General features: G+C 54.3%; 6 protein-coding genes and 1 non-coding gene across 7 annotated transcripts; 3 read left to right on the forward strand and 4 right to left on the reverse strand.

The window, feature by feature from the left end:
* Positions 1-359: 359 nt before the first annotated feature.
* On the reverse strand, positions 360-3,197 carry STEHIDRAFT_141441 (PTPLA-domain-containing protein; the record flags this gene model as incomplete). The annotated part of the gene is made up of 6 exons (XM_007307968.1): positions 360-920; positions 1,542-1,567; positions 1,816-1,899; positions 2,011-2,356; positions 2,451-2,932; positions 3,092-3,197. The coding sequence occupies 6 exons, from the start codon at positions 3,195-3,197 to the stop codon at positions 744-746; spliced, it is 1,221 nt and encodes a 406-aa protein (XP_007308030.1). The 3' UTR covers positions 360-743.
* An 802-nt stretch (positions 3,198-3,999) lies between these two features.
* On the reverse strand, positions 4,000-4,733 carry STEHIDRAFT_64391 (uncharacterized protein; the record flags this gene model as incomplete). Its single annotated transcript, XM_007307778.1, has 2 exons — positions 4,000-4,240; positions 4,321-4,733. 2 exons carry the CDS (start codon positions 4,731-4,733, stop codon positions 4,000-4,002), a joined length of 654 nt encoding a protein of 217 aa, XP_007307840.1.
* A 752-nt stretch (positions 4,734-5,485) lies between these two features.
* Positions 5,486-8,164, forward strand: STEHIDRAFT_149206 (NIF-domain-containing protein). Its single transcript, XM_007307969.1, has 5 exons — positions 5,486-6,775; positions 6,837-6,941; positions 7,003-7,152; positions 7,214-7,312; positions 7,369-8,164. The coding sequence occupies exons 1-5, from the start codon at positions 5,555-5,557 to the stop codon at positions 7,573-7,575; spliced, it is 1,782 nt and encodes a 593-aa protein (XP_007308031.1). The 5' UTR covers positions 5,486-5,554; the 3' UTR covers positions 7,576-8,164.
* A 2,121-nt stretch (positions 8,165-10,285) lies between these two features.
* Positions 10,286-11,220, reverse strand: STEHIDRAFT_124167 (uncharacterized protein). Its single transcript, XM_007307970.1, has 3 exons — positions 10,782-11,220; positions 10,585-10,691; positions 10,286-10,498 (listed from the first exon to the last, which is right to left on the reverse strand). Exon 1 carries the CDS (start codon positions 11,112-11,114, stop codon positions 10,803-10,805), a length of 312 nt encoding a protein of 103 aa, XP_007308032.1. The 5' UTR covers positions 11,115-11,220; the 3' UTR covers positions 10,286-10,498; positions 10,585-10,691; positions 10,782-10,802.
* Positions 11,221-16,388: 5,168 nt separating this feature from the next.
* On the reverse strand, positions 16,389-16,479 carry STEHIDRAFT_t221. The gene has a single exon. It is a non-coding gene; the product is annotated as a tRNA-His (tRNA).
* A 412-nt stretch (positions 16,480-16,891) lies between these two features.
* On the forward strand, positions 16,892-18,591 carry STEHIDRAFT_102256 (uncharacterized protein; the record flags this gene model as incomplete). The annotated part of the gene is made up of 6 exons (XM_007307971.1): positions 16,892-17,117; positions 17,218-17,442; positions 17,533-17,614; positions 17,753-18,149; positions 18,252-18,312; positions 18,392-18,591. The coding sequence occupies 6 exons, from the start codon at positions 16,892-16,894 to the stop codon at positions 18,589-18,591; spliced, it is 1,191 nt and encodes a 396-aa protein (XP_007308033.1).
* Positions 18,592-19,652: 1,061 nt separating this feature from the next.
* STEHIDRAFT_113933 (uncharacterized protein) lies at positions 19,653-25,590 on the forward strand (the record flags this gene model as incomplete). Its single annotated transcript, XM_007307972.1, has 8 exons — positions 19,653-19,947; positions 20,158-20,397; positions 20,508-21,068; positions 21,233-24,663; positions 24,927-25,028; positions 25,320-25,359; positions 25,391-25,448; positions 25,554-25,590. 8 exons carry the CDS (start codon positions 19,653-19,655, stop codon positions 25,588-25,590), a joined length of 4,764 nt encoding a protein of 1,587 aa, XP_007308034.1.
* Between the last annotated feature and the right edge of the window lie 327 nt (positions 25,591-25,917).

Here is a 25,917-nt window from a genome sequence, read left to right on the forward strand (position 1 = left end):
ACACCCTAATCAGGGTCTCTTCGACCTCATTATCACGCACATCATTCACATCGGGCTACTGGGACACGAATTAGAAAGAGATTTCGCACGGTTCTGTGAGTGCCTCCTCCTCGCCCTGACACATCCCCGTCCCATTTCGTCTTCCATAGCTTGGCACCCTTGCTTAACGATCTCTTTCTAGTAAACAGCGCACTACTCGACTGCTACATCGCCTTTCGTGTTCCCTTCTTATGGTATATTCGACCGCACTATCAAGCACACCATTCACACCATCCCCGCTGTCGCTCCGTCACCAACTATCTCCGCACGCTGCACTCGACGAAGAGCCAAGCGTTTTCAGACACCCTCCCCACCACAAACAGTACCACTACCACCGCTACACCTATATGTCCACCTTTTCTATTCACTACCACTACGAACCCACACTACTGTGAGGGCTACGAGTTGTCGTCATCGTCGTCGTTGTAAGTCTGTTGTCTGTATCAAGGTCCTGTATCGCTGTGCTTTGTCTCGCTTTCGCCGCATATGTCTCTGTATTCCTTTTGCTTCGTACGCTTCTTTGTTCTCCTATGCTTTCATCGCCCTGTATCGTTGTGTTTTGCCTCGCTTTCGTCGCATATCTCCTGTATTCCTTTCGCTTTGTATCAAGATCCTGTATCGCTGTCGCTTTCGCTGCATGTATCTCCTGTATTCCTCTTGCTTTGTGCTCTTCTTTTTTCTTCTATGCTTTCATCGCCCTTTACTTATCGTTCCGCTGGGTCCCCTCTGGTGCAGTGGACGGTCTGTGTCGCCGCCAGAGATCCCCCTTTGTCTTGATTCTTCTTCCTCGTTTCTTCCTTTCTTTCAAGTTCTTTCGTCCATAACTTTTCGTCTTCGTTGTCTCGCTGTGTCACTGTTATCCAACCGCTCTCAATCCAGAACTACGAATGACAATCGATATAAAATCCGCTTTCGTCAACGAACTCAGCTTCTTGCAATTTAAATGTGTGATATGGAAGAACGAGTTGCTAGTGGGACTGAGGCTCAGACTCGGAGGGAAAGAGAGTCGGGGGATATTATTACGACTCGAGTGCCGACGAGATTGAACGTCATGATAATGCACTGGTGATCGAGCAATTAACACGGACAACACGGACACGGATACGAACGGAGATGAAGTCTCTTCTCCGAATCAGTGGTCATGTACTTAATGGGTTCAACGAGATCAGGGCGGAGGACGGAGGATGTACGAAGCCGAAGCCGCGGCCGCATCGATATCACATCATGAACTTGAACAAGCGCGATGAACTTGGGCGGCGTTGATACAACGCCGTTCAAGTGCTCGAATCAGTGCGCGAGACTCGGAGACGGTGCTCGATATTGTTCCAGTTTGGTGGAGAAAGAAGAAGAAATGGATGATGAGTGAGTGTGGTTGTGATGGTGTCACGGTCGATGACTCGGAGTTGGGGGGGAGGATGCGGAAGAGTGGGAAGAAGGGGAGTCCTCGAGCTCAGGCTGGACAGTAGTGAAATGTATGAATTGAATCACGGACGCAAACTTACACTAAATAATCCCGAGGTCATCTCCCCTAGTGGCACGAATGCGAACTGCGAAGATAAGCCCACAATCTTCAGAGGTTCGACACACAAAAATATATCATTCCATCATTATAACCCAAAAGCTACGGATAAAAGCCCAATCTAAATGGTATATGTTCCTGTCAGATGCCCTCCAACCAAGAAAGCCTGGGTCACGCACGAAAGGCGAGCATGGATCCCGAGTCCCAGAACTCACAACGCTCTGAAGCTACAACCGTTTAAGAAGCCTTAGGCTTACTCCCCAACCGCTTCCCAGCCCCTCCAGCCCCTCCGAAGATCTTTCGCCTCTGCTTCATCATATGTGTATACATCACATACAGACCTTAAAACCCAAACATCAGCATCAGCACACCAATCAACACGCCCACCTCTTCACCCACACTCCCGCCAGAAACCAGAAACCAGAAACAAAAGACAGAAGAAAAACACTCACCAGGCCACCAAACAAAAAACAGCCCCGCCCTCCCCACCGCCTCCCACCCCCACCCCCCCTTCCCTCCCCCATCCTCCTCCTCCCCCATCCTCCTCCTCCCCCATCCTCCTCCTCCCTTTCCACCCAACCCAAACTCCGGCAGCGTAACAAACGCAGCCATCGCCTCCGACCCGGCGCCCAGCGGATACAGCACGAAAAACGTCGTATAGCGTAGCCAGATGATGAAGGAGGGGAGGGTGGGGAGAGGGGAGGGCGTGAGGAGGGAGAGGGTGTAGTAGGTGTAGCGGATGGATTCGGTTAGGGACCAGGCGAGGAGGAGGGAGGCGAAGAAGGGAGTTTGTTTTGCCTGCAATTCCCCGGTTAGTACGCGTGTTTCATGTTTTTGGTGGAGAAAGGACAAAGAACAAAGGACAAAGGGAGGAACAAGGAGAGAAACGCACCACATCAAACCTCTCCACAACCCCCCAAACCGTCCACAACCGACTCGCAACCTGCATCCCCGTCGTCCCAAGCGGACTCCTCACCCACCCAGCGAGGACATGCGCAACCTCGAGCACCGCACAGCTCTGCACCCACTTCACCACCGTGCCCACATTCACCGCGCCCATCCCACCCAATTTCCCCTTTCCCCCTCCACCCAGCCCACCCGTCTTCCCCTTCCCCACCTTGCCCACCGCCGCGAAGGGGCTCGCGGCAGCGCTATACAGCGTCGTCGCGCGTTTATACAACGGCACGAGCCCAGGCGGGATATACGAGGGCACCCAGATCGTAGGACTACGGAATGCACCGAAGAGGGTGGATAAAGTGGATTCGGGGCCGGGGGTGAGGAGGTGGGAAGCGGTGAGGTAGAGGATGTAGGACCAGGCGAGGGCGGAGAGGGTGTTGTAGAGAATTAGATAGATTTTTAGGGGGAGGGGGGAGGCTGTTTCGTTGAGCGAAGTTTCATTGGGAAAGGTGGAGGAGGGGAGGGGGAGATGGGGGGGAGGGGAGGAGTGTTGGAGTGGAGGGGGAGGGGAGGAGTGGAAGTTAGTGAGTTGGTTCTGCGATGCAATTGTAGGAGGGAGAGGACTCGCAGACGAACCTTTCTTTTTCGCCGGGACAGGAGGAGGAGCCTGCTGTTTCGTAGTTACAGGCGCAGAAGCCTGCTCTTTCTCTTTCGTCCTTGCAGAAGATTTCGTGGATGTCATGTTCGTCGTCGTTCGTCGTCGTTTGGTCAAAAGCAATAAGTTTTCCTGCAACTCGGTCTGCAGTTCATATATATAATACTACGTGACTCAGAGAATTCGAAGAACGCGTGCCGGCGGCGGAACAAAAGAACTCTCTCTCTTGCCAATCATGAATGCGCATGCATGACGACTGTCGTCAACGGTAAGCTTATTTGGCGTCAAGGCATTGGATTTATAATAAAAGGAGGCCAGCTTGCGGGAATGTGCGTGCTTGGGTGATAGGAGGTTTGGGTTTGAATGACAGGGTTCTATAGATATGATCTACTGTATAGAGCGTTCAAGTGGCTCACACTCACGGTGCGGTAGGATTTGCAAAAGAAACTTAACGCGTCGGATAATCTTGGGCGTGATCATGAATCGTTGTTGTGCGTATAAAATAAAAACAGGGGAGACCCAAAGGTAACGTCTAACAAAAGGACGAAGGAAAACACCGACAACGGAAGAGTGCAGACATGAACTCTACTGGAAACACTGCCGGTGGGGTGGAAGAACAGCGAAAGGAATAAAGACGGAGAAAGAGTACAAATGTGCAGGTGCAAGACGGCTGATCCACGCTTGATGCTTGGATACTGACTGATATGAAAGGTTCGAATAGGATGCGGGGAGCCTCGACGTCGCGTGCATTCGTGCATTCGTAAAGACGCGGAGTATGTAGAAAGAGACAGGCGAGGATGGGTCGCGGGCGTATAAGTATATGAGAAACTGATTGATGGCAGTAGTAGTTAACGAAAACCCGGTATGTAGGGCAAGAGCGAACTGTGAACTATTCGTTCGACTCCGGATGGTCCCCGTTCCTCCTGTCTTCCTCCGAGGGCCCGCCGCTGACGCCGTTGTTCGCGGGGATGACGACCTGCGCTTGGCTGAGCGCCGCACGGAGGGCAGCGTTCTCGATACGGAGCTGGTCGACGAGCGCACGACACTCCTCCCACCGCCTGTTGGCTTCGTCTGCGGACGCAAGTGCGGCGTCGAGCAGCTGTGAGCGCGACTCGAGAGCCTTTACGTGTCTATAAACGTACCCGCCGTGAGCGATCGGAACGGAGGGACGACAAAGACAAAGGGGATAAGCAAACGAAAGGACACGCACTGGTCTCTTCGTTCCCGAAAAGCGCGCTGTGCCTTCCGATTCTGCTCGGCGCGTTTGCTCTGGCTGAGCGTCCGTGCGGGACCTGCAGAGTTTTGAGCCGAGGGCGACGGCTGCTGCTGCTGGTCCTGAGACTGCATCGGCTGGCCGTCTGAAGAGGGGCCGGCGACGGAATAGTGAGGGGGCGCGAGGCCGGCCTGGGAGTAGTCTGCGGGGTTGGGCGCGAACTGATAGCCGGGCGGGGGGAGGCCAGGGTGGGACTGGACGAGCTGGCCAGGGTGTGGAGGGGCGGGGGAGTGCTGCATGACGGGCTGGGGAGGCGGTTGGAGCTGGCGTGGCTCGTGGTTCGTCGGTGAGGTCTTCCGTTTGCGGGAGCGGGGTTGGGTCACCGGGGGGGCGTCGTCGCGCAGGCGCATGGTGTGTTGGTTTGTCTGGGACTGGGTCTGGTTTTGCTGCTGGGCGTCGGTGGGGACGGAATGGGGTGAGTTTGGGGTAGAGTCCTGTTGAGCATGCTGCTGCTGCTGGAAGTGCTGGTTCGGGTACGGGGACGGTTGGGCTTGAGTTGTTTGGAGCATATTGGCCGTGAGCACCGTCGTTGGTCAAGTCAGCCTATTAGTAAGACCCGCCATCCGGACTTTGCCGCCATCACTCACCGTCCTCCCCAGGTCCAAAGTAGCGACGCCGGGCCCCGCCGTCGGGCATGTAGTAGTGTGTCACTTTGTCTATCCAGGAGGACAGGGTCTCTCCTGCTGGCTTTTGGTGGCGCTCTGCCTTTATGTATCATTTTATTCCGTTCACAGCGGACCATCACGTGCGCTGCATCTTCGACGCTGTACGCCTCGTCCAATCACGGGCGAGGATATTCGCCCGGCTTGTTATTTCGGCGTGTTCGTACTACGGGATTTGTCAGCCAGCCCAGCCATCATATTATTTCAATCATCCAGCGAACGGACGAGTAGACAGGATGTCCTGATGGTCGTCGTCTGATGCAAGTCGAACAATGGGCGGCCAGCGCGTGGCAAAAACGCGGCCAAGGTGCTTGTCGCCGCCGCTCACGGCCTCGGCTCTGTCGGTGCGTGGGAAGAGCGGCCGAAAAAGGGGAACTGCTTCCGGGCGGGCTCGTGTTTGGCTGTGTGGTCGACAGTGCGCGCGCTTGCTTCCTCCCATCGTCGTCGTCGTCCCCGTCCCCGCCGTCCATAGCCCTTCTCGCTCGTCGCCCACAGCAGCTAGCTCACAGATGGCAACAGTATCCCCCACAACGGCTGCGCCACCAAAGACTTCAAGAGCCGGCGGTCTGTTCAAGCGAAAGAGCAAGAAGGGAAAACTGCCCCCGACTTCGTCCTCAACCTCAGACCCGAACACCAACGGCCAGTCCGACAACAAGCCAGAGCAGCCTCCCCTCCCCACGCCAGCAGCAACAGCAGCAGTAACGACCACCAAGGACAGCGCAGCCACCGTCCCACCACCGTCGTCGACGTCCGACTCCGCCGCCGTCCCTGCTGCTCCCGGGGTCGTCGACGCCGTCGGCCAAAGCTCTCAGCAGTCAGGGCAGGACCCTGTACAGTCCCCACAGGTCTCTTCTGCCCCATCCACCGACGCTCCTGAGCCAGCCTCAGCAACGCCCGCGGCAGCCCCCCAGCCCACCGAGTCGGCACCCGCGCCCGTCACCGTACCTCTCGTCCCCTCCGAACAGGCACCGGCGGCAGACGATGCAGATAGCAGGGAAAAGGAAAAGGACAAAGGTTCCCTCTCCACCACACTCACTGGCACCCAAACTCACACACGCAACTCTCGCCGCAAAGGCGCCCAGTCTCCCTCAGATGGCGCACACTCCTCCTCCACCGAGCCGCACCCATCAGCCACCCGTGCCGCACCCACCAAGAAATCCACCGCCTCAAACAGCCGTTCCCGTCCCTCGTTCTTCTCCAAACTCATTCATGTCCTCGTTCCCTGCGTTCCCTCCCGTCACCCAGACGCTATGGATCTCGATCCCTCTCCTGCTGAACCCGACTCTTCCGCCGCGCTTAACGAAAAGCAGCCACAGGGCGACGAAACGAAACCCTCCCAGACGCAGGAGGTCTCTGCTTCAAAAGATGCTGCTGCTAATGAATCCGCCCCTCAGCCGTCGTCCTCTGCTGCAACGCCTGTCGCCCTTCCTCCGCTCGACGTCTCAGCGCCCCCGGCTGCCGCCGATAAGGACGTCATCCTTCCACCTACCCCGCGCACACTTCCCGAGGCCGAGACTCACGGTATCACCTCTGGCGCAGTGCAAGCACCAGGCTCCACCGGTGAGGAACCCGCTCGTGCGCAAACCCAACACGACTCGTCCGGAGATGAGAGCGAAGGTACCAGTTTCACGGAGGACGATGACGTCGAGGAGGGCCCTCTGATGGATGAAGTCGAGGACGACGAGGAGAGGCTGATCCTCAACGGCGGTGCAGGTATCCCCATAGGACCGGTGCGCTCCCATAATCTTTTCATTCTTGCCTTCATTTCCGTACTTACATATATCATCTCAGGACGGCGTGCCACGACCTCTCTTGCCGCCTCTTTTCCCCCAACACGCGGGGCGAAAATGCTTGGTGCTCGATCTCGACGAGACACTAGTCCACAGTAGCTTCAAAGTACGTTTCTTCCCCGTTGGGCATGTTCCTGACTGACATAATTGAAAATTTCTATCAATAGTCAATACAACAAGCCGACTACGTGGTCCCAGTCGAGATCGAGTATAATTGGCATAATGTGTACGTGATCAAGCGCCCCGGTGTCGACAACTTCCTGAAGAAGATGGGCGAGATCTACGAGATTGTCGTCTTTACGGCGAGTTTGAGCAAGGTGCGCCCCTACGTCGGCGATCTCTTCGTGACGTGATGGTCTCATCTTCTTCGCTTCGTAGTATGCGGACCCGGTGCTGGACAAGTTGGACATCCATCGAGTGGTGACCCACAGGCTGTTCCGAGAGAGCTGCTACAACCACAGAGGCAACTATGTCAAGGTACGTAGCTGTCGTTTCGTTCGTTCAGTCCCCGATTTACATCCGCCACCCTACAGGACCTATCGCAGCTAGGACGGCCCATAGCGGACACCATCATCCTGGACAACTCCCCCGCATCGTATATCTTCCACCCAAACAACGCTGTCCCTGTCTCGTCGTGGTTTAATGACCCTCATGACACGGAGCTCACTGATCTCTGTCCATTCCTTACGGACCTGGCTACTGTGGATGATGTTCGGGGAGTCTTGGACGGGGGACTATAATCTCATCATTATCTTCTGCCTGCCCTAATTCTCTTCTTCCTCTCCCATCCACAACTACCTTAACTCGATCTCGGGGGTCGCAACTCACACATCTCTCTTCCCCTCCCTCGCTTTCTCCCTCTCCTCTCTCTCTCTCCTCTCTTATATCCTGCCTCGGTTCAATGGTACATACAGTCAGTCAGCTCTATACCCCTGCAATCCAAGTCAGTCACGTCCAAATCTTTCCGTTTTTCGTCTCGCCCTCGCCGGTCCCGACGCACTCTCCTCCTCTCGTCTCGCAGTTTTCACCCCTCGTACCCCTTTTCGCACGTTGTTTTGTCCTTCTGTCGATCTATTTTTGTCGCACCTATCGACCGAGAACCTGGTAGCTCCAGACCAGATTACCCAACCCACACACTCCTTTCTCTATTCTTTTTACTTCCCTTCTTCTCCTTCTCCTTCTGCTCCCTCGTTATCAGTCCACGCGCCCCCAGTCGTGTTTGTCCTCGTCCTCGTTTTTATTATTTTCTTTGTGTCCCGTCATCGTCGCGTATTTTGTGATTTATGAGCATCGGTCTTTTTATCCCCCGCTCTCGGTCGCCTCTCGCCCCCAACTGTGTTCGAATTTTTCTGATATTCTGATACCTCGCCTAGCGCCGTTATTTTTTTTCGTTCCGTCCGTTTACACGTTACACGTTACAACCGTTCTTGGTCTTCCCGATTCCCGATTCCCGATTCCCGATTCTCAATTCACGACATGTTACAGTCTTATTTCCGTTCGCACACAGAGGGCTTTTGCGTTCGCACACATTCACACAGTCAGACACAACAAATCCGCGCCATCATCACATCATACGTCATATTCAGGCAAGACGAACGGCCGATGTTGAGCAAGGTCCGCTGCAGATGCTGTTCTTTTAACGTTTTTTCTTTATTGCAATTGCTGTTTGCTGTTTGCTGTCAACTGGGAATATACATGGCTGCGCTTTTTTTATGCTTTGTTTTGGAGTTTTGCGCGTGGTCGTGGAAGTGGTTGAACCACGTTGAGGTTGATTTTTTCGTTCGACCTTTTTTGTGGTCTGCTCTTCAGTCTTCAGTGAGATGGGGGTTCGGTTGAGCGTCCTGCGCGTCCGTTCTTTTGTTCAATCTTCGATCTTCTAAGTGCAACGTCGTTCGTTGTCGGTCCGCTTGTGGCGGTATCACTCGATTAATATTGAAGACTTGGCCATTCCGGGTAGTCGCCGTACCGTGCTTCTGCTGAATTCGTCGAAGGGCTTTTGTCCAGACACGATTCAGATTCATCGGTGTCGAGTTATCCGTTGAGCGGGATGTTATGTTTGTCGCTCTCCGCCTCCTCTTCCTCTAGCTTCCTCTCTTCTCTTCTCTCCCTCCACCTCTCACTCCACCTCTCACTCTACACATTCTACCCCGCCAGACCCTCCTCGTCATCCGACGCATACCCCGGCTTTCTTCCCGCCTCTCCATGGACTATTGAGCACTATGTATCATGCCTCGTTTTTGCGTTTCCTGGTCTGGTCTACTATTTGTCCGTCTGTGCTTGCTTGCTGTTTACTTGTTCGCTGTTCTCTTAACTTAAATATTGACGAACTTTCATGATACACTGGCATGATATATGACATACCTCCTCCCTCTCCCCTCGTGCCATCCGTCTCTACGAATCATAGCTCCTTTCGCCCTCTTCCTCTTCCTCCTCCTCCTCCTCCTCCTCCTCCTCGTCGTTCAAGTTCCATCTACATACGTACCTTCTTCAGTCTTTACCTCCCTGCCTCCTTCACCTCCCTCAACCCCCCGTCTTCCTCGGTGAGCTACACCTGTTCTTCCTTTCTTGGGACACACACACACACACACATACACGACGGACCTCCTGGACTTTACACTCTTGGCCTGCGTACATACTCACATTTTTTGATCGCTCGACCTTGTCGGTTGGTGGCTTAGTTCTAATTTATTATAATCGCTCGATCACCAGCGTGAGTGCACTGTGTTCAATCTAATCTCGTCGGCACTCAGTCTGAAGCGTGGTAATATCAACATCCCCCGTCTGAATCTCTCTCTTTCCTCCGAGCCTCAGTCCCAGCTTGCTCCTCCATATCACACATTGCAAGAGGCTGAGTTTGTGGTACGCTGCGATTGACACAAAGTGGATTTTAGAGAGTATATTATGATTCGGAGTACTAAATTGAGAGCCGTTGAAGCAATAACACAACGAGATACGACGAAAAGCTATAGACAGAAGAACTTGGAAGAAACGACGAAGAGAATCCGAGACAAAAGGGGGATCTCTGGTGGCGACACAGAACGTCCACTGCGCCAGAGGGGACCCGGTAGAACGATGAAGTAGAGGGGAACAAAGGGCGATGAAAGCATAGAAGGAAAAGAAAGAATAGAAAGCAAGGAGAATACAGGAGATACATGCAGCGAAAGCGACAGGGTGATACAGGATCTTGATACAAAGCGAAAGGAATACAGGAGATATGCGACGAAAGCGAGGCAAAACACAGCGATACAGGGCGATGAAAGCATAGGAGAACAAAGAAGCGTACGAAGCAAAAGGAATACAGAGACATATGCGGCGAAAGCGAGACAAAACACAGCGATACAGGACCTTGATACAGTCAACAGACTTACGACGACGACGACGACAACTCGCATCCTCACAGCAGTGCGGGTTCGTAGTGGTAGTGAATGAGAAAGGTGGGCGTATAGGTGGGGCGGTTGTAGCGGTAGTGTTGGTGGGTGGGAAGGGGGTTTGTAAACTCTTGCCTCTTCGGTGACTGCAGCGTACGTGGATGGTTTGGGAGACATGTCTTGGTGTCGGCGTGGCGGTGAGGGCGACGTGAATGATGTGCTTGGTAGTGAGGTCGAATATGCCACACGAAGGGAACACGAAAGGCGATGTAGCAGTCGAGTAGTGCGCTGTGTACTAGAAGGAGATCCTTAAGCAAGGGTGCCAAGCTACGGAAGACGAAATGGGACGGGGATGTGTCGGGGCGAGGAGGAGGCACTCACAGAACCGCGCGAAAACTCTTTCTAATTCGAGTCCCAGTAGCCCGATGTGAATGATGTGCGTGATAGTGAGGTCGAAGAGGCCCTGATCAGGGTGTTCAAGCGGAGTTCTAGAAAGAGGATCGTTGAGCAAGAGTGTCAAGGCATGGAAGATAAAATGGGACGGGAATGTGCCAGAACGAGGAGGAGGAGACACTCACAGAACCGCGCGAAAACTCTTTCTAATTGCTCTCCCAGTACGCCGACGAACCACCAAACTCAAAGCCCCCCACATACACCCCATTCCTCCAATACGCGTTCCCGAACCGTGTCCCCGCGAACAAGTCGTCTGGGTCGTCGAAGCCCGAGATTGGGACCAACGGCTCCTCGTACGATGAGTTGGGGGCAAAAGGTTCATCGTAGAGGGCAAACAGGTCGCTCGCCACGGGTATCCCAGGTGGAAGCGAGAGCTCGGTGTAGCCCATGTGCGGGGATGGCTGTGAAGGGGAGGCAGGCTCGCGCGACGACCCCATCGTGTCAGCGAAGGTGGCCATGTCGAGTGGTGTCAAGGCGGTGTCCGAGTCGTCGGAGAGTGTGTATGGCGCTGCGTATCCTGCAGACGATCCTTCGAACTCGCCGAATAACGTAGAGGCTTCTTGTGGAACGCAGAGGCGGGTCGCGTAGTCGGGAAGGGTGGTTTGCGCTATGTAGGGAGATGAAGAGGGACCAGCCTGAGGCTGTGGCGAGGGCGGAGGCATGTGTGATGAGGACTGAACCACGGACGATGTGCCGACGAATGGCTGCACAAAGGAAGAGATATATGGCGACGAATGAATAGAAGGCGAGGGTTGGGCTAAGGGCCCCGGGGAAGATGGTGACGAGTTGTGTACCGCCGCTTCGAATGTGCCAGCTACAGGTTCAGCATCTCTTGTAGGACCGTCAGTCGCTATCAAGTCATGGTTCGCGGACTGCGAGAATGCAGTCGAATCTAGGCGCACGACTGACCCATCCGCAGAATGTGTGAGGAAGACTCCTCCGACCGGGCGGGAGGAGAGGGGCAAGGGGTCGGTCCAGGAGCCTAGAGAGGCGACATGGTACTCTAGTCCGGATTGAGGTTGCGGGCTACGTGTCCGGGAAGCGTGGTGGGTCGTGTACGGCACAGAGGCGTTCTTGCGCGCTGTTCTGGTGGACTTGGCGCTTCTCGAAGAGGAACCGGATGTGGAGGGGTAGGCAGAGTCGGAGGAAGATCTTGAATTGTGGGCAGATGAAGCTTTGCTGGACTGCGAGAATGAAGGCAAATCCCGGGGCACGACCGACTCATATGCGGAATTTGTGAGGAAGACTCCCCCGACCGAGCGGGAGGAGAGGGGCAAGGGGTTGGTCCAGGATCCTAGAGAGGCGACATGGTACTCTGGTCCGGATTGAGGCTTGGGGCTGGGTGTCCGAGAAGTGTGGCGGGTCGGGTACGGTGCAGAGGCGTTCTTGCGCGCTGTTGTGGTGGACTTGACGGTTCTCGAAGATGATCCGGATGTTGAGGGGGAGGCAGAGTTGGAAGAAGATCCTGAGTTGCGGGCAGATGAAGCCTTGCTGCCTGACGTAGTCGGCGGGGTCCTGCAAGGCTCGAACCGATATCCCGGGAAAGCGCGCTCGTGACAATCTTTGACGATGTTGGCGGCGATCGCGAATCGGTCGTGAAAGTGTGCGGTCGCGTTCTCCTTGACGGTTGATAGCCAGGACGCTATCGAGGCTGGTGACTTGGAGAGGAAGCTGGGCACGAGGATGCTGCTATTATGGGTAAAGACGTTCAGCATGATGAACCATGAATTGGAGGGCCGGGGTTGGTCGGCTTTCTTTTCCTTCTTTTTCTGAGCTTTCTGCCATTTCTTCATGAGCCTGGAGTTCGGACTGAAATCCGACAGGTGTTCGACGGCCTGGAGGATGTTACTTATCGTCAGAAGTCGGGTAAATACACATCTAGAGCGGAAAAGGACTGACGCTGTCGATCATGGCCTGAGTGACCAACTCCTCTCGTGCGCGAGGGCATTCGGCAATGGCACGCTCGACGATCCTTTTGTTCTCGGCCTTCTTCAGAGTTTTCTTGAGTTCTTCTTCTTCCATGTCGGTAGTGGTGGGGGTGACGAAGAAAGATGACATGGGATGTTGATGGGGTGGGGGAATCTCGAAGTCAGTTGAATATACGAGAACGGAGGTGGGCGAATAGTTGGGGAAACGGAAGACGAACAGCGCACCTTTATATATGCGTCCCTCGCCCTATCATTTGCAAATCATTTGCCTCGTGTGGCTCCTGGTTGGCTTCGCAGACACGTCGGCAATATTTTGGCGTATGGATTGTTACCATAAATGGACATAATCCAAAACGGGAAACGCAGAACCAAACGCCCTGCCCGTTTGGGCAGCGCGGAATGACGAATAACGATGCCTCGTGTGATCGTTGCGATGGTTACCTTACAAAAAGATACCATATAGGGCAGCGATTGGGCACTAGCGGATTGTTACGGATTGTGCAATGCACATGCATAGCCCTTCCTTTCTCTAGAGGAAAACACGCGTCTACCGCGCGTGAGATAGGCTGCGCTGCTGAATTATACGCGACGGTGGATGTCTCCCATGGACAGAAACATATTCTGTTGCTACTTGAAAATGCGTCGTGTGAGCTCGGAGCGAGGAGACTGGGAAAGAAGTTCGCGTTGAGTCGGAACAAAGAGGCAACGACGAGGAGCGAGGCACGGACCGGTGACCGAAGCCCTGAAGCGCCCACATGGAGGACCCCTGCATATGCCGGAGGAGGTCCCATCCGAAATCCCCAAATTTTGCCCTTTTTGTCGCACGATTTTGGGCCCCTTTTTGTCCGCATGACGATGGTACCTCAGGATTTTGACCATTTTGGTCCGCAGAACGGGATGGGACCTCAAAATTTTCGTTTTTGGTCCGCACGATGGGATGGTACCTCAAAATCCGCATTTTTTCCTTCCATATATTCATATAAAATCAACAAAAATTTGCTCCAGCCGGTATTGAACTGCATATACTGGTGTACGTCCTCAATTTGCCCCCAATCGACCTCCTCTTCCATTTCCGAGCTATCCTCCTCTTGCGGCGCCACAGCGCCACCCTGTGGCACTGCATCTAACTTCCGTTTCCTCCGCATCGCAATGAAGACTCAAACGACATCGTTGATTTCTCCCGTACGCGCATATGGTCCGAAACAAAGCCAATACCTAAGGCACCAGTTTCATTGTCATGGGAAGGCCTTAGGTGTCGACGTCGATGTCTGTCTGCCTGATGACCTTCGAAATTGCTAGCGATAGGAGGGCATGGGTTGGAGGAAAACGAGAGAATCTGGCAGACCGAGTAAACAGAGACTACGCTGAACAGCGACCAACAGCGACCAACCTTAGTCTCCTTGAGCAGAGTAGCCTATCGTTTCAACCGGCGGGCGCGAGGATCAAACCAACCCATGTACAGGTACAGAGACGACTCTGAATCAGACACTCTCGGACTGCACTCAGCGAGAGCTGGCGAATAGACAAATTCATGAAAGAACCTAATTTATGGTCTGAAATGCTTGACATTGTTGAAATAAACAGCTCCGCCGAAATGTAACTCGAAAACAATGCTGTCGGCCACGCATCGCGTCGGAAAAAGAAAATAAATGGCATCAGCCGCCACCGATATCGGGAAATGTGCAGCCCTATTTGGTCCGCATGCCGATGGTACCTCGCGGGCGACCAGGCGCTTTTGTCCGCACTATGGATCGGACAAAGGCTGATTTTTGGGCCAAAAATTGTCGCACCAGGATGGGACCTCCTTCCGCATATGCAGGGGTCCTCCACATGGGCGCTAATTCTTTGCCCCTCTTCCCTTTGTTTCTCACGCGCCAACTTGAAAGCTTCCTTCCCTCCTTCCCTTGCATGAATATCATGCATCTGCACTCGAGAACTGTATCTTCAGCCTAAAGGCTTGAATAGTTGATCATGCACGTTACCACGGTCCTCCGAAAGATGCGGTTATTTACATTCAGCTCCTCGTCGCTGGCAGGGACGAAAACCAGTCTGTTTGGAATGACTCACGCTCGATGTTGACACACAAATCTCACGAACGACTTCTTCTGCACAATTGACGGTGTATCCTGACTCTGCCCTATGATGCGTTGCCCCGAGATTGGTACTTCAATCTCCGCACAGCATACTCATATAATCAGGGTACTCGACGATTGAAAATCGTCAAACCTCTCTGCAATACTCGCTACAGGTTCTCTATTCTGCGTCTGCTCTCTCTCGTCACTACCCTTTCTGGTGTGGTACTGGGCGTGATATCTCTTCCGTTGACGACCACGCTCAGACCTTGCGGCCTCGAGACGATAATCTTCTTGCTATGGTCCCTTATGTTTTTTCTTCTCCTGGCACAAATGCGGTAAGCAGTCTTCGTGATAAATCTCTGTACTTACAGGAGTTTGGGATCTTGGTCGTTCAACCTCACAGGTCGCAGACAAAATAAGATCTCGTAGGGCGAATGGCACCTCTCCCGATCTCGACGGCGTCCTGTTCGTGCAGCTAATTGCTTTCATAGACTCCTGAATTGACGATTTACCACTCTCGACGTACTAACTTCTAAACCCTTCACCGAAACCCTGTCGCGATCCTCACTCCGCGATCTCGCAAGAACAAAAACAGATCATCGCGCGTGAATTCAATTACTCCGAGACTACCTTCGTCCCCTCCTCCGCTTCCAACGTCAACGCCAACGCCAACGCAAAATATTCAGAAGGCTCCGACACGAACACGATCGCCACAAGGCCTGAATACGATGTGGCAATCTTCACGACAGATGCGGAGATCCATTCGCGGGCCATCCGACCATCGGAACCTCGCATTTCCTGCTCTCACATGCTGATGCTCGAGAGGCCATTCTGAACGTGAAAGCAGCACCCATCCATGCACGATATGATTCACAGACTGGATCCGCTTCTGCTCTGATCCCACATGCATTACGCGTCCACGCTCAGGCCCTCGCAGCTTCCGCACTCCTCTCGAACCAAGTCTCCCGTGCGCCGTAAGTACTTGGAGGATATACAGGCGACAAAGACGTTTTCTGTTGCTTCAAGTGTTAAAGGGCATGGCGTTCTTGCTCGTTGATCTGAAGTCGCTGGAGGAACTCGAGGCCGTGACGCTCGCATGCACACCTACCACGGAGATCCGACTCGATACACATGATGGGTGGGATAAATCTCTCGTATTACTCGTGTGCCCGGGATGAATCGGAATCGCTCCAGCTGAGGGGGAGGATGATAGAGCTGGAGTTGGGGGTGGAATATCCTGCGACGGGGAGTACTCTGGCGTGTTATTTGGCGACTCGTGAGCAGGAGAAATGAGGGGCCAGGTATTCATTTGAGATGGTGCAAGGAATGGAGATGGGGAGGAGGAGTGAGGTTGGATTGGAGGCTGAGGTGGGAAGGATGGTCAGCTTACGGAGGTTGTGTTGAGAGGGACGGCTGTTGCGGTCAGTGAGGGGACACTCAGGGCTTGACCGGGCTTGGTCTAAGAAAATGAAGGATACACTTTTTCTTTGTTGAATATCGTGGTGGCCGTGCGTCGTACGTTCACGCTTGCTTAGGTACGTTCAGTGTTGACAGTGTACAGGCTGATATATTTTGTAAATATGATGCGAGCTCGGCTGTACACTGTCGAGCTTGGCCAGAAAAATAACATAAGAAAATTATACCGCCGTTCGTCGTTTTGTGGATCTACAGAGGTAAAGAATAACGCGATATGAACAAATAAAATAAAACAGAGGCACCAATTCGATGATGTCCCTAGCCGGAGTCGAGCCGGCGGCTTCACGGATTGCTGCAATGAAACAGGCCACAACGTGATGATTTAACCACTAATCGATAGGGACTTGATTGGGGCTGTCACAGGAGCTATATTATTGTAAGTTATGTGTGGCGACGGATGGGTGGCAAGACGTTGATAAGATAAGATGGACGGCGAACGTTGACGTGCGCCTAACTCGAACTTGCTTCACACCATTCAATATCCAGACGCCCCGATGGACGTCTCTCCGTCTCGTCCCAACATGATCGACAATCCCACCCCAGACCCCTCCAACTCTTCAACTCCGCCCAAAACCCAACCAAACACCCCGCCCATTGATAATATTAGTACTAACAACGCGCTCGCCCCGCGCCCGCTCTTCCTCTTCCTCTCCACGCTCTCCGTAGGCTTCGCCTCCCTCCTCTACATCTTCGTCCGCCTCAACTCCTCCGTCCTCTTCTCGCCGTACCGTCCGCTCGGGCCGGACTACTACAACAATGCGTACTGGATATGCATTCCTCCTCTCTTTACCCGGCCTCGCGAGTCTCATCAGCGGCCTCTCCTCCTCCTCTGTTACTAGCGCGCAGGCTTTCGTGTTGCAGGACGTTTATGTCGGAGATGCGTTCTTTAAGGGGTTTCATTGGGAGACTATGAATGATCCGACGCATGGACGGGTGAATTATGTCTCCCAGAGCGCGGCGAGGCAGGCGAATTTATCTTATGGTATGCCATTGCATCCCTTCCCCTTTCTTTCAATCTCTCTCTACGCGATGCTTGCTAAGGAATCGTATACTGATCTGCGCGTGAAACTCTGAACCTATAGCATCAAACGATAAATTCGTCATGCGCGCCGACGACACCACCAAAGTCTGGAAACGCGCCCGCGGCCGCGACAGCGTCCGTATCTCATCAAAGCAGACCTACGACGACGCGCTCTTCGTGCTCGATCTGGAGCATATGCCGGAAGGATGCGCGACGTGGCCTGCGTTTTGGACGGTCACGAAGAAGGGGCCTTGGCCGCATGGTGGGGAGATCGACGTCATTGAAGGTGGGGGTTGCTTTGCTCGCTTTGAATGCTTGGTTGTTCTTTGACTCTGACGCTTACGATTTTGGGTTGCCGGTGTGACGTTGTGTTTAGGTGTTAACCTCGATACTCATAATCTTGCGTCTTTGCATACCCTGCCTGGATGTACCATGGCCCAACACAGACCCCATACCGGGTCCGTCTCTTCTTCCCTCCTTTCCCTTTCTCCACTATCACCTCCACTCTCCCCTCCCTCCCTCATAAACTCCTCACTCACACCCTCCTCTCCTTCCTTCCTTTCCTTCCTTCCTTCGTTCCATCACACCCTCAACAGCACCCCAACCTCCCTCAACTGCGACACCTCCCAAAACTACAACCAAGGCTGCGGCGTCTCCTTCTCCTCCACCCCCTCTCCCTCTTCGTCCTCCTACGGTAAAGCCTTCAACGCAGCTCGGGGCGGCTGGTACGTCATGTCGAAATCGGCGTCTAAAGGCGTGCAGGTGTGGTTCTGGGCGCGGGACGACGCGGGGGTGCCGCCGGAGATCAAGAACGGTGGGGGTACGAAGCCGAATGAAGGCAGTGGAGGAGAAGGGGGAGGAGGGGGAGAGAGGAAGAAGGAGGTGAAGCCAGAGGCGTGGTGGGGGACGCCGGCGGCGACGTTCCCGGTTGATGAGTGCGATTGGAAGAAACATTTCGATGCGCATCAGGTTGTGTTTGATTTGACGTTTTGTGTGGGTTTTCTGTCCTTCTTTTCAACTCGTCGTTTTCTGCTTTTTATCTCATCGTTTCTGGAGAAGGATGCTGATTACTTTTGGGTGCGTGGATATGTGTAGGGCGATTGGGCGGGCTCCGTCTGGTCGGGTTCGGGATGTGGGGCGGGGACGTGTGAGGATTGTTAGTCTTTTTTTCCCTCTCCTTTTTCCTCCCTCGTTTAATACTCACACAACGCGTCCTTCTCCTTCTCCCCAAATAGACGTAGACAACAACCCATCCGCGTTCAAAAACGCCTATTGGGAGATCAACTCGCTCGCTGTGTACACGGCCGATGCGGACGGAGGCGGCGCGCAGGTCCCGATGGTGGCGGGATTGTTGCAGGGGAAGCTGCAGGGGAAGACGAAGAGTAAGAGTAAAGGGACGGGGGGGAAGAGTAAGAAGGGGGGGAGGGGGGAGTAGGGTGGTTGTTGGTGACATGTTTGGACAGATGAGATGGTAGGGGTGGGATGGGATGAGATGAAAGAAGGCGGAGTGGGATGTGATGTGATGTTGGACACTACTTTCTTAGACTTGGACTTGGACTTGCAGCTCGGACAAACAGTCGACTACTTACGATTATTTCCCCCGCATCCGTACGCTATAACTTTCTCGCTCACTCACTTAGACCTGCATACGTCGACCTCTCGCTATCCCTATCCCTATTCGTTACTATCGGACTTGTTACTTTAAACTTAGCACTTGCCCACCGCTCATCGCTCGTCAGTCGGAGTCGTCACTCGTCATCGCTACTTATTCCGATATTCAACTTGTTTTGTCCGTCGTTGGTACTCATACTTACATCTTCGTTATTGTTGTTCTTTTGGCGTTGTTGTGTCAATCTAGATATGTCGAAGATTTCTTGCATTTCTTGCATTGTTGGATCGGATGTGGCGTGCTGAGGTGTTCGAGGACTGAGATGGGCCGAGAGTTACTACAGTAGTTGACTAAGAGGGGGTTGGAGGCTCCGGGCGTCGGGGCTATGCATCACACTGGCAGTAGCGGTGTAGCGGTGTAGTTACAGTACAGTCAAACCATCCGCTGAGTCAGTACATATGTACAACCCAACCGGACGAACTTAATGTGGCGTCGAGCGAGAGCATAATGATATGTTTGAAGTCGGTAAGTGTCACTGTCAATATCATGTGCACAGTGAATAGGGGCTGGATCGATAGATCGAGGCAGTTGACTTAGACTAGCACTGTTGAGGAAGGGTTGAAGCTTGAAGATGACGGTGGGTGTGGGAGTAGGAGTGGGAAGGGAACGAAGCTCAAAGGGGTCAGCTGGGATCCTCGCTTGTTCCGGTGGGGATCTCGTCTACAGTCTTTTGGGAGAGTAAGGTCAGCTGCAGGTATAAGCGTTGCGATGAGAAAGCAACGATACAAAGATAAGGGAGAGAAAGCACTTGGGAAGACTCCGAGGTATCGTTGTGCAGGCCGTAGCAGAGTGTAAGGGCAAAGGCAACTTCCGAGACGATCGGAGGCATGGATGGAGATGTTGTAAAGGAGCGCACGAAAGCAGCAAGTGACGAGCATGGACAGAGGTTCGCCGCTCGGAAGTTGATCAAGATGGATTGTGATTCCGTGTGGCCCAAGCACGATTTCGGGCGGGAAAAAGAAGCTCAGAAGAACGGATTATGCGGGCCGAAGCACGCGTTCGAGGAGGATGGAAGAAGGATTTACGGCGAAAATTTGGAGGAGAGTGCGAAAATTTGGAGGAAAGGGAGAGAAAAAAAAGAGAGGAAAAGGTGGAGGAAGGATGTGCCGTCGGAGGGGGGTTGTGATTGAGGTGGCAGGGATGATGAGCGAATGGGAGTCGGGCGGACACAAGGGCGCTGACGGGGCCGGACGGCCGGCGGGACAATGATGGGATCACCGGCGGCGGGGCAGACAAAACAGAAGAAAAGTGCGGCCGAAAGCGGAAATGGAGGGAAAAAGGGGAAAGGCAGTCAGCGCTGTGTTCTCCTCTCTCTCTTCACCATCGACGCAGCGCTCGCCGACGAAGGCCACCGTCGCCGTCCATCGCCCACCATCTCCAGCGCCATCGCCCTGCTCAACAGGGGCGGAGGCATCAACCCCTCCGTCCTCCTCGCCCTCTCCGTGGCCGCCATGTTCGCTTCTTCGTCCTTGCCACTACAATGGTCTTTGGACTCTATCGTCCTCAACCCGAGGGTCGAGTTCAGGTCGATTCTTTTTACTGCCCTCTTGACCTTTCTCGTCCTCATCATCGGTCAGTCTCAATTCGTCTTCGCTCATCGATAGCAGATTTCTGCTCTTTCCTTCCCGCCCTCATCATGCACTCCCTCTTCGTGCTCACTCACCGCATACATCTCCTCCTAGCCTATCTCACAAACCCGTCCGAGGCTTCCTTCCGGTCCTACCTCACCGAACAGTGTTTTCGTCACCACCTCTCCCGCCTCGACGACTCCACCGACGGCGACCACTCCGACTCTGAAGACTCGGGCGTACACTACTCCCTCTCTTCCTCCTCACACGACTCCTCGCACTCCGGCCAGCAATCCTCGCGCTCGCACCATATCGACTCTCCTTCTTCATTTCATTTTTCGTCCCGCGCTTCGGTAGCGCTCAGGACGCCTAAACACGCCTTTCACAGTTTCGCATTTTTCACCATCGCCGCCGTCATCCCGAACCCGAAGCCGTCTTCTACTCGCGCCTCATCCGCCTCAAACACCGATTCCGCAGCCGCTGATCATGAAGGGGGATCCCCCGCCCCAAAGGAGACCTGGTTTCTGGGCGCTTTCGGTCGCTGGTGGCGCGGCGGCGTCGTCGTAGAGCCCACCTGGCCACGGTCGCGCTCACTCAGGGCAAAGTGCCACGAAGAGGGCTGGAGCTCTGGGATCCTCAACGTGAAAGCGCTCGACAAGCTGGATGGCTACAGTGGTAAGCGATTTGTCTCTGTCTGCATGCGATACGTAAGGAGTACAGATCGTTGATCAGTCTTCCTCATGTTTGGCCACTATCCATCATCTCTCATCTCATCTCCTTCCGAATTCCCGATCTCCCATCCCATCCCATCCCAATCCCATCCCATCATCGCGTTTCAGTAGGTCTCCCATTTCCAACCACGACCAGCACGAGTTCCCCTCGTTCGTCGCCACGCACATCGCCTCCCAGACTCCGCGCGCGGGATCGATCTGCACCGGTCAACGGCCACAATAATAATCATAACAACCACAGTAACAGCAATAACAGTCAGCCATCACAAACACAAACACAAACACAGCCAGCACGGAGCTCCAGTCCGCCTCCACTCCCAAAGTCCGCGACGTTGCCGCTGCACACGCCACGTCACGGTCACAATCCCTCCAACAGCTCGAACCATCATAACAGCAATAACGCCACCAATGCTTCCCAAGCCTCCAATTCTCACAACAAGCTTCCGCCACCATCATCGTCTCATGTCCCTCAATCGTCTCAGCTTCCTCCCGCTCCTTCATTATCCTCATCCTTATCCTCCCCATCCACCACAGCCCATCTCTCCCACACCCACACCCCAAACTTCGTCCTAAACCCAAACCTAAACGCCCTCTCCCCCTTCGACTTTGAATCCACACCCGCCATCTCCTCCATCCTCTCCCTCATCGCACAGACCCACCTCTCCAACACCGACCTCCGCGCGCAACTCGCTGATTCGGCATCGTCCGCCGCTGCGTCCGATCGTTTGTTGAACGCGGAACTCGATGCTGCGCGAGAGGCGAAGAGGACGGAGGATGGGGTGAGGGGGGAGATGAAAGGGAGGATGAAGGGGTTGGAGGATGCGAGGAGGACGGCGGAAGGGGGACGGAGGGAGGCGGAGAGGAGGTTGAGGGTTGAGAGGACACGATTGGGAGAAGCGAGGACGAGGATTGGGAAGTTGGAAGATGAAATCAGGGAGCTAGAGGCGGGCATGCAGGCCGATGCACGGCGCATGGGAGAATGTGCAGAGCAGGGAGAGAGGGAGGAAGCACAGATTAAGGAGAGGGTGGAGAGGAGGCGGAGGGAGTGTAAAGTCGCGGAGGAGGTCGTCGCGGCGTTGGGTGTACGGGCGAGAGAGTTGGAAGAGGAGATTGCGAGGGAGAGGGAGAGGGTCGGACAGGCGAAGGACAGAGCGGAGATGATGAGGCAGGACCGAAGTTTTTTGTCGGCTACGGTTGTGAAGAGTCAGGGCACGCTGCAGGAAAGCTGGGAAGCACCGACGACGAAGGAACAAAGCCCGAAACGAATCGCGGAGACACAGACACAGACACAGACACAAACGGGTTTCTCGATCCCTACGCTCCTCGAGAAAGAACACCATCAGCATCATAGTCACAGTCCCAGTCGATCCGGCAGCTCTGGTTCGGGAACTAGGAATGGCAGCACTCGTGGTGTTTCTGCTTCGCCCAGCCGTCCACAACCGCTTCACCTCGGACCTATCTCGAATCTTGGCCTTGGATACAGCAGCAGCAGCAGCACGACGTTTTCGCCGTTTGGGGATCAGACTCAGGTCGCAGACGAGAAGGTGAAGGAGGACGATAGTCTTGATTTCGATTTTAGGTTCAATCATCCACAGAGCGCACCTGGACTCTCGCTCCCCATGCCCATCCCTATCCCGCTCTCCTCGTCTTCCAGCCGTCCCACGACTCACAACGGAGTCGGAGTAGGAGGAGGAGGTGGAGGAGGTGGTGGTGGTAGTGTCGGTAGTACGGGAAGTGAGAGTGCGTTCTCGGCACCTGCGACGGCGTTGATCTCGAGTAGTCTGATTAGGTCTTTGGAGGGGCCGTTGTCGTTGGGTTCGGTGGAAGGGCCGGGTGGGTTGTCGTCGAGTGAGTCGCAGCCGGCGATGGCGATGGCGATGGGGGATATCATGCTTTCGAAATCATTTCAGTCGGAGGATGATGTGTTTCTGGAGAGGGATTGGAGGAGGGGGGATGGGGGGTCGCATGGGTCGCCTGGCACTGGGACGACGGCGATCAATGCGTCGCCGGTGTCGATTAACGCGTCGGCGAATAGTGATGGGAGGAAAGCTGGAGACGGAGACGCAGATGGGGAGGTCGAGGGCGGTGAGGAAGAGAGGGATGGTGCGGGTGAGGACGATGTGGGGAGGGGTGAGGAAGAGGAGGAATACGATCCGTTTGAGATTAGGCCTCCGCCGGCTGCTGTCCAGGCGTTTAACCAGCAGCGTTATGGGCCTCTTCCTCTTCCTTTGCCACTTCCTCTCCCACTGCCACTTCCGCACTCTGCGCCACTGCCATTGCCCAGTCCGAACCAGATCCCGAACACGAACACGAGCCAGATCCCGAGACAGAGACTTATTTCGGATCCGTTGGATGTGCAGAGGGTTTGGCAGGGACAGGGACATGGGTTACCGTCGAGGACGCAGTCGGACCCGCCGCATGTTGCTGTTATGCAAGCGCTGGCTGCTATTGGCCACAGTAACAGTAACAACACCAACGATAACGGCAACTCATCCTCGGGCGGTGTTTCCTCGAACGGCGGAGACGACAAGGCTGGCGGGAAAGACGTGAAAGGCAGACGGTGGTTCTCTGCGTCTTCTTCTGCACCTTTTTTCGACAGCAAGGAGAAAGACAAGAGCTTCGACAAGGACAAGGAGAGGGACCCCGCCGCGTCGTCGAAGGAGAAGAAAGGACTCAATCCGGACGCGAAGGTGTTCAAGCTGCCATTCACCAGTCGTCCGCATCAGCATCAGCAGAGTCTGCAGATGCAGTCGGCGCCGGCGTTCGAGACGGCGTTTTCGGCTTCGCTTGGCGTGCCGACGATGTCGGTGTCGGACGGGTTCTTGCCTTTGCCTACCTCGCCGGGCCATACGCATGCGCACGCTCATGGTCATGGTCATGGACATACTCTTGCCCAGGCATTCAACTTCCACCACGCTCATTCGAACCATCATAATCATCACCATACCGTGCACAACCACAACGCGACGGCTTCGCTCCCCTCGGCCACTGCTCTCGGGCTCGGCCTGGCTCCCTCTTCATCTGCGACGACGAATACTACAAGTACGAGCACGAGCACGAACGCGTCCTCGCTCTTCTCGGGTGCGTTCGCGCCTAGTCCGGAAGAGAGGGAGGCGCTGAAGCGTGCGCTTGGCGGGTCGACGAATACGAGTTTGGAGAGGTTACCGAGTCTGAGCGAGGTTGGGGTTGGGAGCAAGGGCGGCGGTGGGATGAATATTGCGGTTGGGGGGAGTGAAGGGATGGGGATTGGGATTGGGATGAGGGGGAGGAAGAATTGGAGTATGGGTGGGAGTGGGGATAGGAATGGGGGGAAGAATTGGTTGATGGGTCTGAGGGGGATTGGCATGGGCCATGGACATGCGAATGGACATGGGTCTGCGAGCGTCAGCGTCAGTGCGGGCGCGGGTAAGATGACTTTTAGTCCGTGGGGAGACGATGACGACGAGGATGGGGATAGTGAAGGGAAGGAGGAGGCGAAGGTGGAAGAGGTGAAGGTGGAGGAGATCAAGGAGTCATTCGTCAACGTCTACGACTCGTCGGTGTCCCGCCTCTCATCCAGTTCTCGCTCTTAGTTCAAGCCCATCCTATCCCAAATTGCAATATCCGATCCCAGTCCCCAATACTCAAGTTCAAAGTCCCAATCCGACCTACCGTTCGTTTCCTATATTCCGTCTCTCGGTTCCCCGGGCCTCGTCCGTCTCTTTCCTTTCCTTTTCCGTGGGTAGAAGTCTGTGTCTTCTGTCTGTAAAGCTAGTCCAGTCGCTCGTTGTCGTCTCGTTACATATTATCTGCGTTGATCAAGCTGGGAGGTGTGGTGCGGTGTGGTGTGGCTGGGAGAAGGATAGGGGGAGAGAGGGGAGGGGGTGAAAGGAAGAAGAAGCATAAGAAGGGAAAGGCCGCAGCAGTGAAGTGCAAGATTTTGTGAAGATACGCGTTTTCGTTAATATTATTGTCAATGACCAAACCCATTCCATCCCATCCCATTGCTTGATTGCTCCCGAAGCTATTATCGAAGATTCTTCGGCGGTCGTCCGTCGAGATTCTTGTTCCGTTTGGCCGTCTGATGATCTTGAGCGTAGAGCATAAGGCCTCAAAGTCCGCGTTACGGCCGGGGGAGGCATATGCTACTGTGGTTCTGCTGACGACTCGCAAGTAGATAGTGGTGTGGTGGTGTTGTAAGAAAACATAATTTTAGCCCGATGCTGCGAGCTTCCTGGGCTTGAAGGTGGGTCGGTGTAAGTATCCGTGACACTCTGAGATGTCTAGTTAGACTGCGCGGAGACGTGAGGTGGGTGCATAACGCTAATGGGTCGCCATTGACAAGGTGCGCCCATGCTCTTATATACAGATGGGCAGCTCGGAGGTACAGAGTCCGTTGACGTGAGCCTGGTTAGAGCGTGAGTATACACTGGGACCATTGGGTTTATAGAGCTTGGGAAGGCTTGAATCGCTCCAAGGCCGAATGATCAGGGACAATACCTTCCGACTCGCCTTCAGTTTTGGTACAAGGTACGATGCCAACGCATATAGGAAGCCTTTTGCATTCGCTGGCATGCCAAGAAAACAAATTTAATAAATTCGCCATCTGTATAAGCAGACGTGGCAGGAGGCATTGTGCATGGCGTGTGATACAATTTATAGCATGTGTTGGCTCCGAGGACGGCGAGCGAACGGGTTGATGGTAAGCACTATGGGTGCGAACGTGCATCCTTTCGTGAGTATCCTACTAACCTTGTTCGCTATCCATCATTGTTCTCCGTGATTGTCCAGGATCGTAAATGCTATCGGGCTAT

This window comes from Stereum hirsutum (assembly GCF_000264905.1).
Source record: "Stereum hirsutum FP-91666 SS1 unplaced genomic scaffold STEHIscaffold_14, whole genome shotgun sequence".
Taxonomy (NCBI): Eukaryota; Fungi; Basidiomycota; class Agaricomycetes; order Russulales; family Stereaceae; genus Stereum; species Stereum hirsutum.

Excerpts from the sequence above, each read along its gene's own strand:
- STEHIDRAFT_149206 (XM_007307969.1), top strand. The coding sequence starts at position 5,555 with ATGGCAACAGTATCCCCCACAACGGCTGCGCCACCAAAGACTTCAAGA. Across the intron at positions 6,776-6,836 it reads CAGGTATCCCCATAGGACCG|GACGGCGTGCCACGACCTCT; the intron begins GTGCGCTCCCAT and ends ATATCATCTCAG. Across the intron at positions 7,153-7,213 it reads TTACGGCGAGTTTGAGCAAG|TATGCGGACCCGGTGCTGGA; the intron begins GTGCGCCCCTAC and ends TTCGCTTCGTAG.
- STEHIDRAFT_124167 (XM_007307970.1), bottom strand. The coding sequence starts at position 11,114 with ATGGCCACCTTCGCTGACACGATGGGGTCGTCGCGCGAGCCTGCCTCC.